At 45.3% G+C, this 14,734-nt stretch overlaps 1 protein-coding gene across 4 annotated transcripts in view; it reads left to right on the plus strand.

Moving 5' to 3' along the window:
* LOC127447714 (dachshund homolog 1-like) overlaps positions 1-14,734 on the plus strand; it is a 209,839-nt gene that overhangs the window by 101,817 nt on the left and 93,288 nt on the right. For all 4 annotated transcript variants that reach the window (XM_051709753.1, XM_051709754.1, XM_051709751.1 and 1 more), the window contains exon 3: positions 12,404-12,565. In XM_051709753.1, the coding sequence (XP_051565713.1) occupies positions 12,404-12,565 (162 nt within the window). The remainder of the gene's footprint in view (positions 1-12,403; positions 12,566-14,734) is intronic.

Below are 14,734 nucleotides of genomic sequence, written 5' to 3' on the forward strand. Positions count from 1 at the left end.
ATTTTGTCAGCTCCTCGTGCACTTCCGGGAAGAATGGCACCGGAGCGGGGCGTGGCAGCTTTGAGTGGCTCCGCGAGCCCAGGAACCAATCATCAAGCCACGAGGGTTCAGGGGAGAGCAGAGGGTTTCACTCTAACCTGACGCTCGTGGCCGCCCGGGAAAGCATGTCCGTCATTTCGGCATCGGCCTATGACTGGGCTATCGTCCCCGAGGGGGGAAGCCCAGCTGAGGCTTCTGCGTCTGACTGGACAAGCCCGCTCTCCGATGAGATCATCAGAGATCATCATCTTTGCGGGCTCCGAACAAGAATCCAGACTCGCCGTGAGACGAGCCGGCGAACTCATCCGGAAGCCCGATTGGGGCAGACGAGCGTGCTGGGGAATGGGATGTCCGCGGGGGGATACGCTGCGGAGGCGATCCCATTGGGGTCCCCAAATCACCCCAGTGCTAGCCGTGCTGGCCTCATACCCGTAGGTAGAAGGACCTTACGAAAGCAAGCCGCGACTGCAACATTGCCGTGGTCACGTTCTTGCAATGAGAACATGAACCATCCACAAACGTTGCCTCCGTGTGGGTCGTGCCCAGACACGAAAGACAGCGATCATGACCATCCGAAGTTGAGAGATAATGACAGCAACCAGGAATAACACACAATCGGAAAGGCATCTTTAAAAAGACGCATCTTTAAAAAGAAGTTCCGTGTGTGTCACTCTTTTAGAGAAATATATACTCTTTTAGAGGAAAAAAGCTCTTTAAGAAAATATACTCTCTTGTTTTCTGCCGAAGCGCCCAGGGGCGTTCTCTGCAGTGCACCAGTGCAGAGGAGGGAGAAGCCGCTGAAATGCGCCGTCAGATCCAGCAGAGGTGAATGAACAGTAGAATTCAGCTCAATGAGCATGACCGTTCGGCTCCGAAGAGAAAATCTGAATGAGTGGTTGCATACCAGCTCCTTTTATACCCGTATGTCCGGGGGAGTGGCATGCAAATACCACTCGCCAATTTTCATTGGCCTTTTATCAAAGACCAGAGGTGTTTCGGGCTCCCAAGTGTGATCCCTAGTGTCACTACATCGACACAGCGTCGAGTGAGTGACAGATAGGGAACATAAAAGTAATCCATATGACTCCAGTGTTTAAATCCATATCTTCAGAAGCAATATAATAGGACTGGGTGAGAAACAGAACAATATTTATGTCCTTTTTTACTCTAAATCTCCACTTTAACTTTCACTTTCAGATGTGAGAAAAAATTGAGAGTGATGATTATGACTTTTAGAAGAGAAAAATTGACAAATTTACTGTCACTCTCTCAGCAGCTGTTTTTGTTCAGGAACCAGATTTAACATTGACATCAAGTGGTGACCCAACACAGTATCACAACTGTTTGACGTATAAAAGTAAACAAAAATATCCTTAAAATCATTTAAATGGTTTATTAGTATTTGTTTATTGTATTAAGTCAATAATTAATGACACAGAATACAGTGTGGTCAGCACAAAGCATGTTTATCCTCGCTGAGAGTGAACCTGAATTTAATGTAGTTGTATCTTTTGTTAACTTGCATCATTGTCACACACTGGTCGTGCACTTTGGCATGCATTTTTCTTTCACTTTATAGAAGCCAGCAAAATAGTCTATTTTGGCTAGCTTTTCCCAAGGGACAGATTAATTTTCTACAAATTGGATGCATGAACTTTGATGTCAACAAAAGATATAGGACACATTTTCTCCTTTCTTTTAAAAGTTGATAAGTCTATTTATTTTGCTATCATAACTATGCACAATTGTTAGCAACCCTACGTACAGACGTGCAACCAATTTTTGGCCATGGCCCACCAATAGGCTTATTAAGCAGTAAATTATAGTAAGCTATTTATAAAAATAACATTCATACCTGCAAGAGATTAAACCTTGGCATGACCATTTTAGTGAGCTGATAAATGAGAAAGAGAGACAGTGTTTAATGCATTGCTGAAGTGAATAATTGCTGGATCGAAAATTCCGTTAAATGCTACTCAAGAGTCCAACTTTATCGCACAAACAACCGAAAGGTGATTGTTTTCTAAAAGAAATTCCTGGGTCTCTGTTACACATACATCTCATTAAGAAAACTGTTGACTCTCACCCATTAGAGGCAAATGAAGATTGACCTTCAGTGCGACTGGAGTCCATATTTATTATGAGTGTGTGTGTGTGATGGTGGGGGGAGGAGGTGTTATATCCCGTTCGCAGCTGTAGGGCATGCATATGCAACAGCAAACAAGAGCGGCCATTCCAACACAATGTATAAGATACACCAATATGGTACTGATGTACTTTTAAATGCAAACAAGCCCAGAAAGCCGGTGTCATGCGATGTTGCCTGTGCCATCTGCCTATCTGCTGGTGGGGAGGCAAGGTGGCATAGTAAAAACCACATGTTCGGTATCTTTCCTTTCCCCTTTCTCTTCGCGTTGAAGTTGGAGACCCAGGGCAATTGGCCACAGTCGAGTCATGTCAGTAAGATTTGACAGCTAAGTGATGATAAATTTACCAACTGGCTCCCCTTATGTCGGGGAAATCAGGATTGAAACAGGCAATGGAGCAGAGGTTACATCAGTGATTGATGGTACATAACTGTTTTTTTAGATTTTGAGAGCTGCTGTCTTTTTAAAAACAGAATGCATGTCTTGTAATAAGTTTGCTGAAATCTCTTTCTTAATAAATATTCAAGATACATACCTGTATAAACTAGGCATGCATTGTCCAGCAACCGACTAGTGAATAGTAAGATGTTTTCTTAATTTAGATTTTAATTTCTTTTTTATTATTTGGATTTTTGTGCATTACCTGTCAGGCACCATTCACTCAGGATGCATTCTTGCATTCCGCCTAGGCTATTTTTAACCTCATGAGACCCCTGCGTGACAGATGTGTGCAGTTTTCATTTCCTTTTTTGATTTGTAACTAGTAGCACCTAATAAAAAAATAATAATAATAATAAATTCTAGAGCAAATAGTTTTCCAAAAAATGTATGTCCACATAGGTAACATTTGAAGTAATGCCAAGCTATACAAAGTCAGATTTTTTTCATCAAATAGTTTATTATGTGTCCAGGAGTGTTGGTTATTCATGTTTTTGAGATGTTATAGACATTAAAATTGCTTTTCTATCAAGCTGAATTAATAATTCTAATTAAAAGTAATGGCCAGCATCATCAAATCACCGGAAAACATGTTTAAATAAAATTTTGCATTATAAAAGTCTGAATATATGTACTCATTATCATTTTCCCATGTCTGCCAAACATGTTGAGTTGTCCAAACATAATCTGCAGCCTGAAACTGAACTTTTGGTCAGATTTTAGGAGTGGATAGTAGCTGCATAGAAAGCTATAGGATGCACCCTTGCTCCCTTGCTCCCTATTTAGTGAATGACTTAACCTCCAGTGTGCTGTCTGTCTGCACTGGTCTTAGAATAGTTAGAAATGCACCTTATTTTCATTCTAACTCCATATAAAGCCTCTGAAAGAAAATTTTTTCAGCTTTTGCATGAATACATTTATTCTCAATGTGAAAATGCATAGTATGGGACAAATGAGTTTAGGCCACTGAGCATTTGGTTCAGAGAATGGGGTTTAGTGTTTTTGCAATTCAGAAAAACTGTAATGTTGAAAAATATTCAATATAACTAACATGTTCAACTTTTGAGGGAACGTGGTCCTAATTTCCACATATGTGGACTTCATCTTTATCAGTGCGCTGACGTGCGAAAAATTAATTAATTTTTTAAAGCGGCATATCAAACAAAACTAGAGATGCTACTCTTTACAACCAAATAGATTTCAATCAAAAAACTTAAAGAGGTTTCTTACTAGAGGCACTTTTGTTGGAGCTGCACCAGTAGTAGAGCTTCCTGGAAATCAACGTCTTGCTGTTGTGTCACATGATATGGTGTGGCAGAAGTTTAACCCTTAAATAACAATGTAGAGTCTTGCAAACAGTATTCAGTTGGTTTTAATTCATTTTATTTATGCGTTGCATATAGCGAAGCCAAAATACAACGTCCACACTTGTGGACACGGGATTGCACAAGGTTAAAATTGTTTTTTATTTATGTAAATATGCATCAGATTGATGCATTTGACCGTTACTGTTTTTTCATCATCTTGCACCATGAGCTCGGCAGTTTGAAAATGCAAGTTTTATATTAGCAATGGCATTTGGGAGGTAATATGGTTATAAACACATCTTCTGTTAAATTCTGTTGCACTCTGTCTAGCTTCTAATGCAGGAAAGCATCCTATTGTGTATAGCCCCTTAGACAGTTTGCATGGTAAACGTCTCGGTTACTGTTGTAACCTCCGTTCCCTGATGGAGGGAACAAGGCATTGTGTTGATGTAGTGACACAAGGGGTCACACTTGAGAGCCCCGAACATCTCAGATCTTTGAGAAAAGGCCAATGAAAATTGGCGAGTGGAATTTGCATGCCACTCCCCCGGACATACGGGTATAAAAGGAGCTGGCTCGCAACCACTCATTCAGGTTTTGTGCTGAGGAGCCGAGACAGGGTCCTGGCTATTTCAGTGGGTAGTTCAGTGTTGTGGCAGGGGGAACACAACGTCTCGTTCCCTCCATCAGGGAATGGAGGTTACGACAGTAACCGAGACATTCCCCTTCTGTCACTCACTCGATGTTGTGTCGATGTAGTGTCATTAGGGTTCCCTATACGAAACGCCACAACTAGCTGAACCGTGTTACGTGGACTGCCGGTGCAGGTGCAAGCAAGCTGCTGCGTGCGTAGCAGCAGGTGCACCGGTCTGCACGTAGCCTCCCCCAATGCCCCAAAAAACTTCAAATAGTTCCCCACATCCCCACATGGGGGGGGGGGGGAAGAGACGTATCTAGTATGGAAGCAGGCCGCGCCAGCCTATGTTTTCTCTCCACAGAGTATTCAGTTATTTGGCTGGGGCCATTTTAATGCTCAATATATGCACCGGGGAAAGTGTTCTTTTCCTATCCTGTTATTTCAGGGGGAAAAGACCCCGCGGAGACCACATGCTGCCCGGAGGGGAGGTAACATTTGGCAAGCATGTCATGTGGGCTCAGAGCTGCACATGGAAGAGGCGTGGTGATAGGTCCTGCCTGAAAGGGGAGAAGCTCTACAAACACGGCGACCGGGACAGAGAGGGCTCTGTCGAAGGGAGACGCAGGTCTGCCGACAGGGGGACCGTACTGCGGAAAATACATCACAGGGGGTTACCGGAGTAACTTGCACCTGTGGAGCACCTATCTCAGTAAGGGCATATTAGCACACGTACTGGTTCCAGCTGTGAATTCCTCCGCTGAATTTGTGAGCCACAGGGCTAGGGAGGAAGGACATCCAAGGTTCACAGGTTTGTGAACTTGTATGGGAAAAGAAGTGCACATCTTAGCCTCATTGGAGGGGAAAGGCACTATACACAAGCGATACACCTGGCCAGCTGTCCGTATTCCCGAACGTACCTGTTCGTACCTGACAGAACACGAGACGAAACCGGCTCAACCCGGAGATTGTAAAATCTCGTAGGTATTGGGTGTCGCCCAGCCCGCTGCCCTGCAGATGTCTGCTAGAGAGGTTCCATGGGCCAGTGCCCATGAGGATGCCAGACTCCTTGTGGAGTGTGTTCATATTCCAGAAGGGGCGGGCACGGACTGGGCCTGGTATGCCATAGCGATGGCATCCACGATCCAGTGGGCAAGCCTCTGTTTGGAGACAGTGTTCCCTTTCTGCTGTCTGCCAAAGCAGACAAAGAGCTGCTCAGAGCGTCTAAAGCTCTGCATGTGATCCAAGTAGATGCACAATGTATGCACCGGACACAGCAACGACAGGGCTGGATCTGCCTCCTCCTGGGGCAGCACTTGCAGGTTCACCACCTGATCCCTGAAGGGGGTTGTGGGAACCTTGGGCACATAGCCCGGCTGGGGTCTCAGGATTACGTGAGAGTCACCCGGACCGAACTCCAGGCAGGTATCACTGACAGAGAACTCTTGCAGGTCCCCAACCCTCTTGATGGAGGTGAGCACAATCAGGAGGGCCGTCTTCAAGGAGAGGGCTTTCAACTCGACTGACTCGAGCGGCTCAAAGGGGGCTCCGCGAAGGCCCAGGAGGACCATGGTGATATCCCATGAGGGGAACAGGCGTGGCCTAGGAGGATTCAGCCTCCAGTCACCTCTCAGGAACCTGATGATCAGGTCGTGCTTCCCGAAGGACTTACCGTCCACTGTATCATGGTGTGCTGCTATGGCGGCCACATACACCTTCAAGGTGGAGGGGGACAGCTGTTCCTCCAGCCTCTCCTGCAGGAAGGAAAGCACTGACCCAACTGCGCATCTCTGAGGGTCTTCAGCTCGGGAAGAACACCAATTCGCGAACCGACGCCACTTCAGGGTATAAAGCTGCCTCGTGGAGGGAGGTTCCAGAGGTCTGGGTGCGGGTGCCAGTTGATTCCCCGTCCCTGAGAAAGAAGGTCCTTCCTCAGGGGAATTTGCCAGGGAGGGGCTGTCATGAGGAATGTGAGGTCTGATAACCAAATCTGGGTGGGCCAATATGGGGCCATGAGGGTGACCTGCTCCTCATCCACCCTGACCTTGCACAAGGTCTGTGCAAGTAGGCTCACTGGAGGGGAACGCATACTTGTGCAGCCCCTGGGGCCAGCTGTGTGCCAGCGCATCTGGGCCGAGGGGGGCCCCCATCGGGGAATACCAGAGCGGGCAGTGGGAGGTTTCTCAGGAGGCAAATATGCCTACTTGTGCTTTGCCGAACCGACTCCAAATCAGCTGGACCACCTGGGAGTGGAGTCTCCACTCTCCCCTGAGCATCACCTGCCGCGGCAGTGTGTCTGCTGTGGCGTTGAGGTTGCCCGGGATGTGAGTGACCCGCAGCGACCTCAGTTGCCGCTGACTCCATAGGAGGAGATGGCGGGCGATTTGCGACATGCGACACAAGTGTAAGCCACCTTGGCGTTTTATATACGCTACTGTTGCTGTGTTGTCCATCTGGACCAACACATGCTTGCCCCAGATTAATGGCAAAAGCTTCCGCAGGGTGAGCAATACTGCCAGCAACTCGAGGCAGTTGATGTGCCAACACAGTCGCGGTCCTGTCCAGGAGCCAGCAGCTGCATACCTGTTGCACACGGCGCCCCAGCCTCGCTTGGAGGCATCTGTCATAATGACGACGTGCCTGGACACTTGCTGTAGGGGAACTCCTGCCCGTAGAAATGCAAGGTCTGTCCAAGGGCTGAACAAGTGGCAGCAGATCGGCTTGATGGCCACGTGATGTGTGCCGCGGTGCCATGTCCATCTCGGGACTCAAGTCTGAAGCCAGTGCTGAAGCAGTCTCATATGCATCAACCCTAGTGGCGTGACCAGCGCCGAGGATGACATATGCCCCAGGAGCCTCTGAAAGTGTTTCAGTGGAACCGCTATTCTCTGCTTGAACGACTTCAGGCAGTTCAGCACTGACTGCATACGCTCGCTTGTGAGGCGCGCTATCATCGAGACGCGATGAACCGGGGAGAGCTTGCTCTTTTCCCAGTTGACCCGAAGCCCTAGCCGGCTGAGGTGCCTGAGCACAAGGTCCCTGTGTGCGCACAGCAACTCTCGAGAGTGAGCTAGAATCAGCCAGTTGTCGAGGTAGTTGAGTATGCGGACGCCCACTTCCCTTAACGGGGCAAGAGCTGCCTCTGCGACTTTTATGAAGATGCGAGGGGACAGGGACAGGCCGAAGGGGAGGACCTTGTACTGATACACCCAGCCGTCGAAAGCAAACCGTAGGAAGGGTCTGTGTCGTGGTAGAACCAAGAAGTGAAAGTACACATCCTTCAAGTCTACCGCCGCAAACCAATCTTGATGCCGGGCACACGCAAAAATGTACTTTGGCGTCAGCATCTTGAACGGGAGTCTGTGCAAAGCCCAGTTCAGAACTCGCAGGTCCAAGATTGGACGCAACCCACCACCTTTCTTCGGTTTGATGAAGTAAGGGCTGTAAAACCCTTTCTTCATCTCGGCTGGAGGGACAGGCTCTATCGTGCCCTTGCGCAGAAGGGTCGTGATCTCCGGCCCTCACAAGTGAAACGGACGCCACTGAACCTGGGCGGGTGCCTGGCGAACTGAATCGCGTAGCCGAGTCAGATGGTCCTGGCCAACCACCGCGACGGGTTGGAAAGCACTAGCCACGTGTCCAAGCTCCGGGCAAGGGGCAATAAGGGGACGATCGCATTTAACATACCTGTGGGTGGGGCCTCGTGGCAGGAGGGAGCAGGGGATGCTACGTCGAGGAGCCTCGCTTCGTCTCGAACTTGTGGCTGTGCTGAGGGGACCCTTGAAGCACTTACATTGCTCCATGAACCCAGCGTCAGGGGGTCGGCAACGGGGGAGGAGGGACTTTTTGACTGTCCACGTAGTCCGTCACAACCACCTGGCCGTGGGTGTGAGTGTGGTGCGACCGGACACGTCTAAGTCGCAGGTGCTCAGTGCCTGGTTACCATGATAATCCTTATCCACCTGAGGGACCTCCGTATACCTGTGGGCCGCCCGCCATCGAGGGTAGGGAGAGTGGATGAGCTGGGAGGTCGGTTTCGGGCAGAAAAAGGTGCCCTCCAGGACCTCGTCAGCTCGTCGTGCACTTCCGGGAAGAAAGGGACCGGGGGGGCATGGCTGTGAGCGGCGCCCTGAACCCAGGAACCAATCATCTAGCCGCGAGGGCTCAGGGGAGAGTGGATGGTTCCACTCCAACTCGACATACGAGGCAGCCCGGGCAAGCATGACGGTCATCTCACCGTCAGCCTCAGACTGGGCGGGCTGACCTGAAGGTGGCAGCCCAGTCGAGCACTCGGTGTCTGACATCGCCAGTATGCTCTCCGATGCAGCAATCGAGCACTCATCCCGCTCCTTATCTCTGAAAGGGACACTAAGCTGGCCCTGGGGCGGGCTGGTCTCCTCTCGGAACTTGCTGGGGGTAAACGAGCGTGCTGGGGAATGGGAGATCTGCGGGGATTTACCCAGCGGAGCCGCACCCATTGAAGCTCCCAAATTGCCTCCAGCGCCAGCCGGGCCGGCCTCGTACCCGGAGGTAAAAGGCGCGGCGGTCGGCTAGAGTGGCTTTCCCCCGGAAGAAGGAAAGCAGTGACTGCAACGTTGCCATGGTCATATTCTCGCAACGAGAACATGAACCATCCACGAATGCTGACTCAGTGTGATCGCTGCCCAGACACGTGAGGCAGCGCCCATGGCCGTTGGAAGCGGAGAGATAGCGACCGCATCCAGGAATCACACAAAGACGGAAAGGCATCTTTACGTTCAACGTCAATGTGTGTGCTCTAATAGAGAAAATATACTCTTTAGCAGGAATATACACTCTTTTAGCGCTGTCAAAGTGCCCAGGGGCGAAATCTGCACTCGTCGTGCAGAAGGAGAGAAAGCTGCTGGAAATGCGCCATATATCCAACAGCATACGCTTCTTAAGAGGTGAATGGAACAGCAGTAGTATTCAGCTCGCTGATAGTACAACCGCTCGGCACCGAAGAAAAAATCTGAATGAGTGGTTGCGAGCCAGCTCCTTTTATACCATATGTCCGGGGGAGTGGCATGCAAATTCCACTCGCCAATTCTCATTGGCCTTTTCTCAAAGATCTGAGGTGTTCGGGGCTCTGAAGAGCAACCCCTAGTGTCACTACATCGACACAATGTCGAGTGAGTGACAGAAGGGGAAACCCTCTTAAAGAGGTTGTGTCTTTAGATTTATCTCATTTTATACATCACTGCTACAGCCAAACAATTGCAGACTGATGTATTTGGCCATTGTGTGATGACTGTCATGTGTCATGTTGTTTTTTAAGTATCTTGCACCATGAGCATTACATTTTTTCAGATCCTGTGTTGAGTTTAAAATAGTTCCTCAAATGCGTGTCAAGATCCCTGCATTCTTTTCAATTCTGTGGTGCTCTGTCCAGTTGTTTTTTTTACATGCAACCTATGTGAACACTGCCAGAAATGTATCTGATGGGGGTGAGGTGAACCCTTATCCAGCCTAATTATTCAAGTCTTCCTTAAGACTGATAGTTGACTAGTCACTCAGGCAACTGGTTTTGCAGATCTCTAGTTTAAAAATCTGAAAAATGTAAACAGAAAATAAAAGAAAAAAAAATTCTCATTTACTTATGTCATTTAATTTTTTGTGCTTTCTCAGCCCATATCCTAGAAACCTTTTTGCCTCCTGTGACAAGGAGGAGGGTGTGGCCGGCCTGTGATGGTGCACGGCTGGTGCTGAATCAGCTGATCAGCGGGAGAGCGAGATAAAGTTCAAAAGAGAGAGAGAGACGCACGTGGCCATTTTGCATGCATGTCTGTGTTTGTTTATGTTTGTTTTAAGTTTGACATTAAAATTTTATATTTACTGTTCAGCCTGTCCTCCTCCTTGCCCATCTTTGAACTGTTACACCTCCTAATCTCATACACGAGTCTATTGTACTGTAACCACTTTCAATACACTGTACGTATTAAGTGAGACAGAGATCAGAGGATTCACTGAGCACCGTTGAAAAAAAAAAGGAAAAAAGCCCAGCTTTGATACATCCATTCACAGCATTTCATAAATCTTCATTCATGGATTCAAGGTCTCTTTCAAGGATCTCTCTTTTACTTTTTGAGAGTCGTTCAGGTGTTTTGTCATTGAAAAGGAGTAAGTGACAGTGAGTCAGCTCTTTATCGAATCTCCCCAGGTGCACGGTGCTCCTTTTAATAAACCAAACAATGCGAAAAAAATATATTATTGCCACTGGAGCCAAAAGACTTTGAATTGCAGCGTTCCTACTCATTCAGGGGGAAAGACAATGGATTTGGAGTCAGTCGAGAGTGTTCATTGTGCATTTATTTGAGATGTCATAGACATTTGCATGTCTTTGTGAGTGTGTGTAATTTAAATGCGTCTTTGGTTTCCCAGTGTTTCAGGCTGTTTGTTTTTCACTTTGTCATACATCCCCACCCGTTTATTTACAAACAGAAACCTTGGCAACATGTCAGTCCCGATATGTTCTCTTGACTCCATCTGTCACCATCAAAGTACAATAGTGTCATCTTTGCATTTATAGAGGAAAAGAGACATAAATAAGGGAAGACGTACATGACAGTCAGGCTTCCAGCAGAAAACATTGCATCAGTCCAGTGGGGCCAGCTGTGTAATCAAATACAGCAAAGCTACTGTCAGTGATGGGATGCAAATAACATGCTCTAGTTAAACCACAGTGCTAGACTGAGTTAGGCTAGTAATGGAAGAAAAGACTGTGTCAAACAGTTACAGAGCAAGAAGTACTTTTTTTTTTCTTTTATCTGAGCTATAGATCAAAGTAATGCGTCATCTGGGAAACATAAGGAGTATAAAAGAGCAGTGATCTTATGCATAATTACATCATGCTTTTTGACGTTATCTGCTCAAGTCATGTTTCAGTGCATCTCATTTATTGTTGGTTGGAACATCTGTACAAAATGCACAGTATCAAGTAATCTACAGATGTCTTAACACAGGCAAGTTAAGGCTGATCTGAGCAGACTCTGTGCCAGCTTCAGATTCTTTGTAACATGTAAAGACGCAATGCCGCATACTGTAAATGAAATACAGCAAACTTTGTTATTGTCATATCATGACAGTATATACTTTATACTGTAACATTTTTTATGTGTAATTTTATGTTTTAACTCAGAATTTTATATATCTATAACAATCAGTTGATAACTAAAACATTAATCATATTATTTCTTATTTCTTTTTTTGTGGTATGTATGTCACCTCAGATCCAGCCAGTGTAAAAATGACAAGTACAAATTTTCTAGAATATTTCTATATGCATTCTACCAGCATCAAGAAGCACTATCTGGACTTTCCACTACATTCATACTTATATTTAAAATAAATGAATATAAAAGAAAAGACGTGCACAATTCGGTGGTGCCTCCAGGAATGTTTTAATGGGGTGGTCAGAGGGGGACAGTAAAAATCTTTTGGTAAAAAAAAAGTATGTACAGTGTGTGTGTGTATATATATATATATATATATATATATATATATATATATATATAAATATTTATATATGTATATATGTATGTAAATTGTATATACTGTGAATCAACAATCTGCAGGTTAACCGTTTTTTTGTTTTGTTTTTTTTCTGTCTAAATGTATTTATTCAGCATCTGTGCATTAAACAGTATGCATTGGTGGTATTAGGGGTATTGAAGTCATCAGTGTTGTCTTAGGGGAGTCACTTGATTTCCTGGAAAATGTTTACTCCATGCGCACTCTAGACCATACCCTTGTTTTAAGCCCATGTTAGCTGCAGCGTTCTTACAGTGCAGTGACCCATTCCCTTCACTCTGCTGCTGTAGGTCTAACAGCTGCCGCTGCGGCAGCTGCAGCAGCCACCAATGCTGCCATCGCTGAGGCCATGAAGGTGAAGAAGATCAAACTCGAGGTCATGAGCAGCTACCATGGCAACAGCACCCACCACGGTGCCGACTCAGAGAATGGAGATCTCAGTTCCAGTGTGGGTGAGTCACCATTGACTGGCCTTATCGCTCAGACTGCACTCAGACACAAGACTTTTGCTGCCACTGATAGCATTGTTTATTTACTTGCGATGTCTGTGATATTTTAGCACCCTATACACTAAAGGAATTGCTTAAATGAGGTAACAACGCAAGCGATATTTAATGGTCTCAAAAGCAAGATGATCCGCACTCCTTTTTCTTACTTTCTTATATTTTATTCATATCTCACAGCACAGGAGAACACAGACGTTTCAGCCTTGTTTCTATACTGAAGAAGGCCGTACTGTGAGATATGAATAAAGTAAAGAAACAGAGAAAAAGGAGTGCGGATCATCTTGCTTTTGAGACTGTTCAATATTTTTTGTGGATTTATGCACCCTGAACTGGTAGACCACAGTGATTCCATTTCTTTGAACAACGCAAACAATAAAAATGTACTGGGACCGTACACCCAGAGGTCCTGGAAAACCTGGAATTTTATAATGCAGTTCTCCAGTCATGGAAGAGTCATGGAAAATTAGAAAAATACCTAAATGTCCTGGAAAATAATTATTTGTCCTGGAAAATATTTTAGTATAATAAACAGTTTGACTTTGTTGCTAGCAAGGTTTTCATTACATGACTTTCACCCGCTGTCAAGACTTTCACCCACTGCCAAGACTTTCACCCACTGTTGCACTTATGTATATATGGTTGAGTGACAATAAACTGATTTGATGTACAAAAACTTGGTAACAATCTGGACTCAGAATAGGAGTCAAATACACAAATTAGTATAGTTTTGTCACTGCCGGCATCTGCGCATTGTGAAACAGCGTCAGCGGTTAAGGACGCTTACACCCTAATGATTGATTACAGCAGCAGCCAATCGTGTGCTTGGCAATCGTGGTCCAACCAAGACAGATTGCTTGACTGGTTACAGCTACAGCCAATCGCATGCTTGACGCATGCACAGTGAGAAGCGGCACTCGTGAAACTTCTCATTCATAAACAAACGGAATGTCCTGGTACATGTACCGGCCGACTGAATGAGAGGGGCATGTTGTTCATTTACTTCAGCATCAGCATGTGAGTCTACCTTGTTCATCACGGAGAAAAAAGGGCAGAAGAACTATTAATGCATAAAAGTGACTGATGTTTATAAACGTTGAGGGGCTTTCACATGACTCGCATTCGCATGCTGAATACATTGAAGTCTATGAAGTAACGCGTCAGTGCAACCTCGGCTCCAACTTCACACCAAAGTGTTTTTCACACACGTTTCTGCCTCCCTCAAATGGTGTCTTTCAGAGTACAAATCTAAAAGAAATATTTTAAAACTGTCCAAATTTATGAAGAGAAATTGAATATTTCTGAGTATCCAGAGACCCCATTTGTTGAACTACAGTAATTACATTTACCAAAAAAACAAAACAAAAAAAACGCTAAGACCTAAACATAAACGAGTCCTCTTTTTATTTTATGCAATCAAAGCAATTTTTTCCTCTTCCAAATACATGTTTTCAATATAGTGCACACCTCCCACTTTCTTGCATGTCATGCTCGTAAATTCACCCCTCTGTGACGCTTTCTGCAACGCTTGTCATATGGAGGGCAAAGTACCTCTTGACGTTGGCGTTGAACAGAGCGTTGACGCCTCGACTCAACTCGTGAAATGTGCTTTACAATGACCAAAGGACTTTATTGAAACTCAAAATTATTATTATTATTAGGCTATTATTGTTGTCTTTTCTGATAAAAGTAGGCTATTATTGTTGTCTTTTCTGATAAAAGTCATGCTCAGCAGTTTAAATGCTGTAGGAAAATGATACAATAGATCTGCTTTATTCTTATAATGATTAAATATTCTGCTGAAGTCAGTAGATTTGTGATGCAAATTTTAATAAAGGAGAAGGTTAAGACGTAAATGATGCTCATTAATATTATTAGACTATTATTGATGTCTTTTTGGATGAAAAGTCATGCTTGGCAGTTCACAAACTGAAGGAAAACTATAGATCAGCTTTGTTCTTATAATGCTTAAATACTGTAAAATCTCTTTGCAGATTTCGGTTGGAATCATCTCAAAATGATTCAATGACTCACACATAGCACATAAGACACTCATTTGTCACCACCTAGTGACATCTCCAGAAGTAGTCACTAAACTAGTCAATTAATTAAACTAAA

Source organism: Myxocyprinus asiaticus, chromosome 11 (assembly GCF_019703515.2).
Source record: "Myxocyprinus asiaticus isolate MX2 ecotype Aquarium Trade chromosome 11, UBuf_Myxa_2, whole genome shotgun sequence".
Classification (NCBI taxonomy): domain Eukaryota; kingdom Metazoa; phylum Chordata; class Actinopteri; order Cypriniformes; family Catostomidae; genus Myxocyprinus; species Myxocyprinus asiaticus.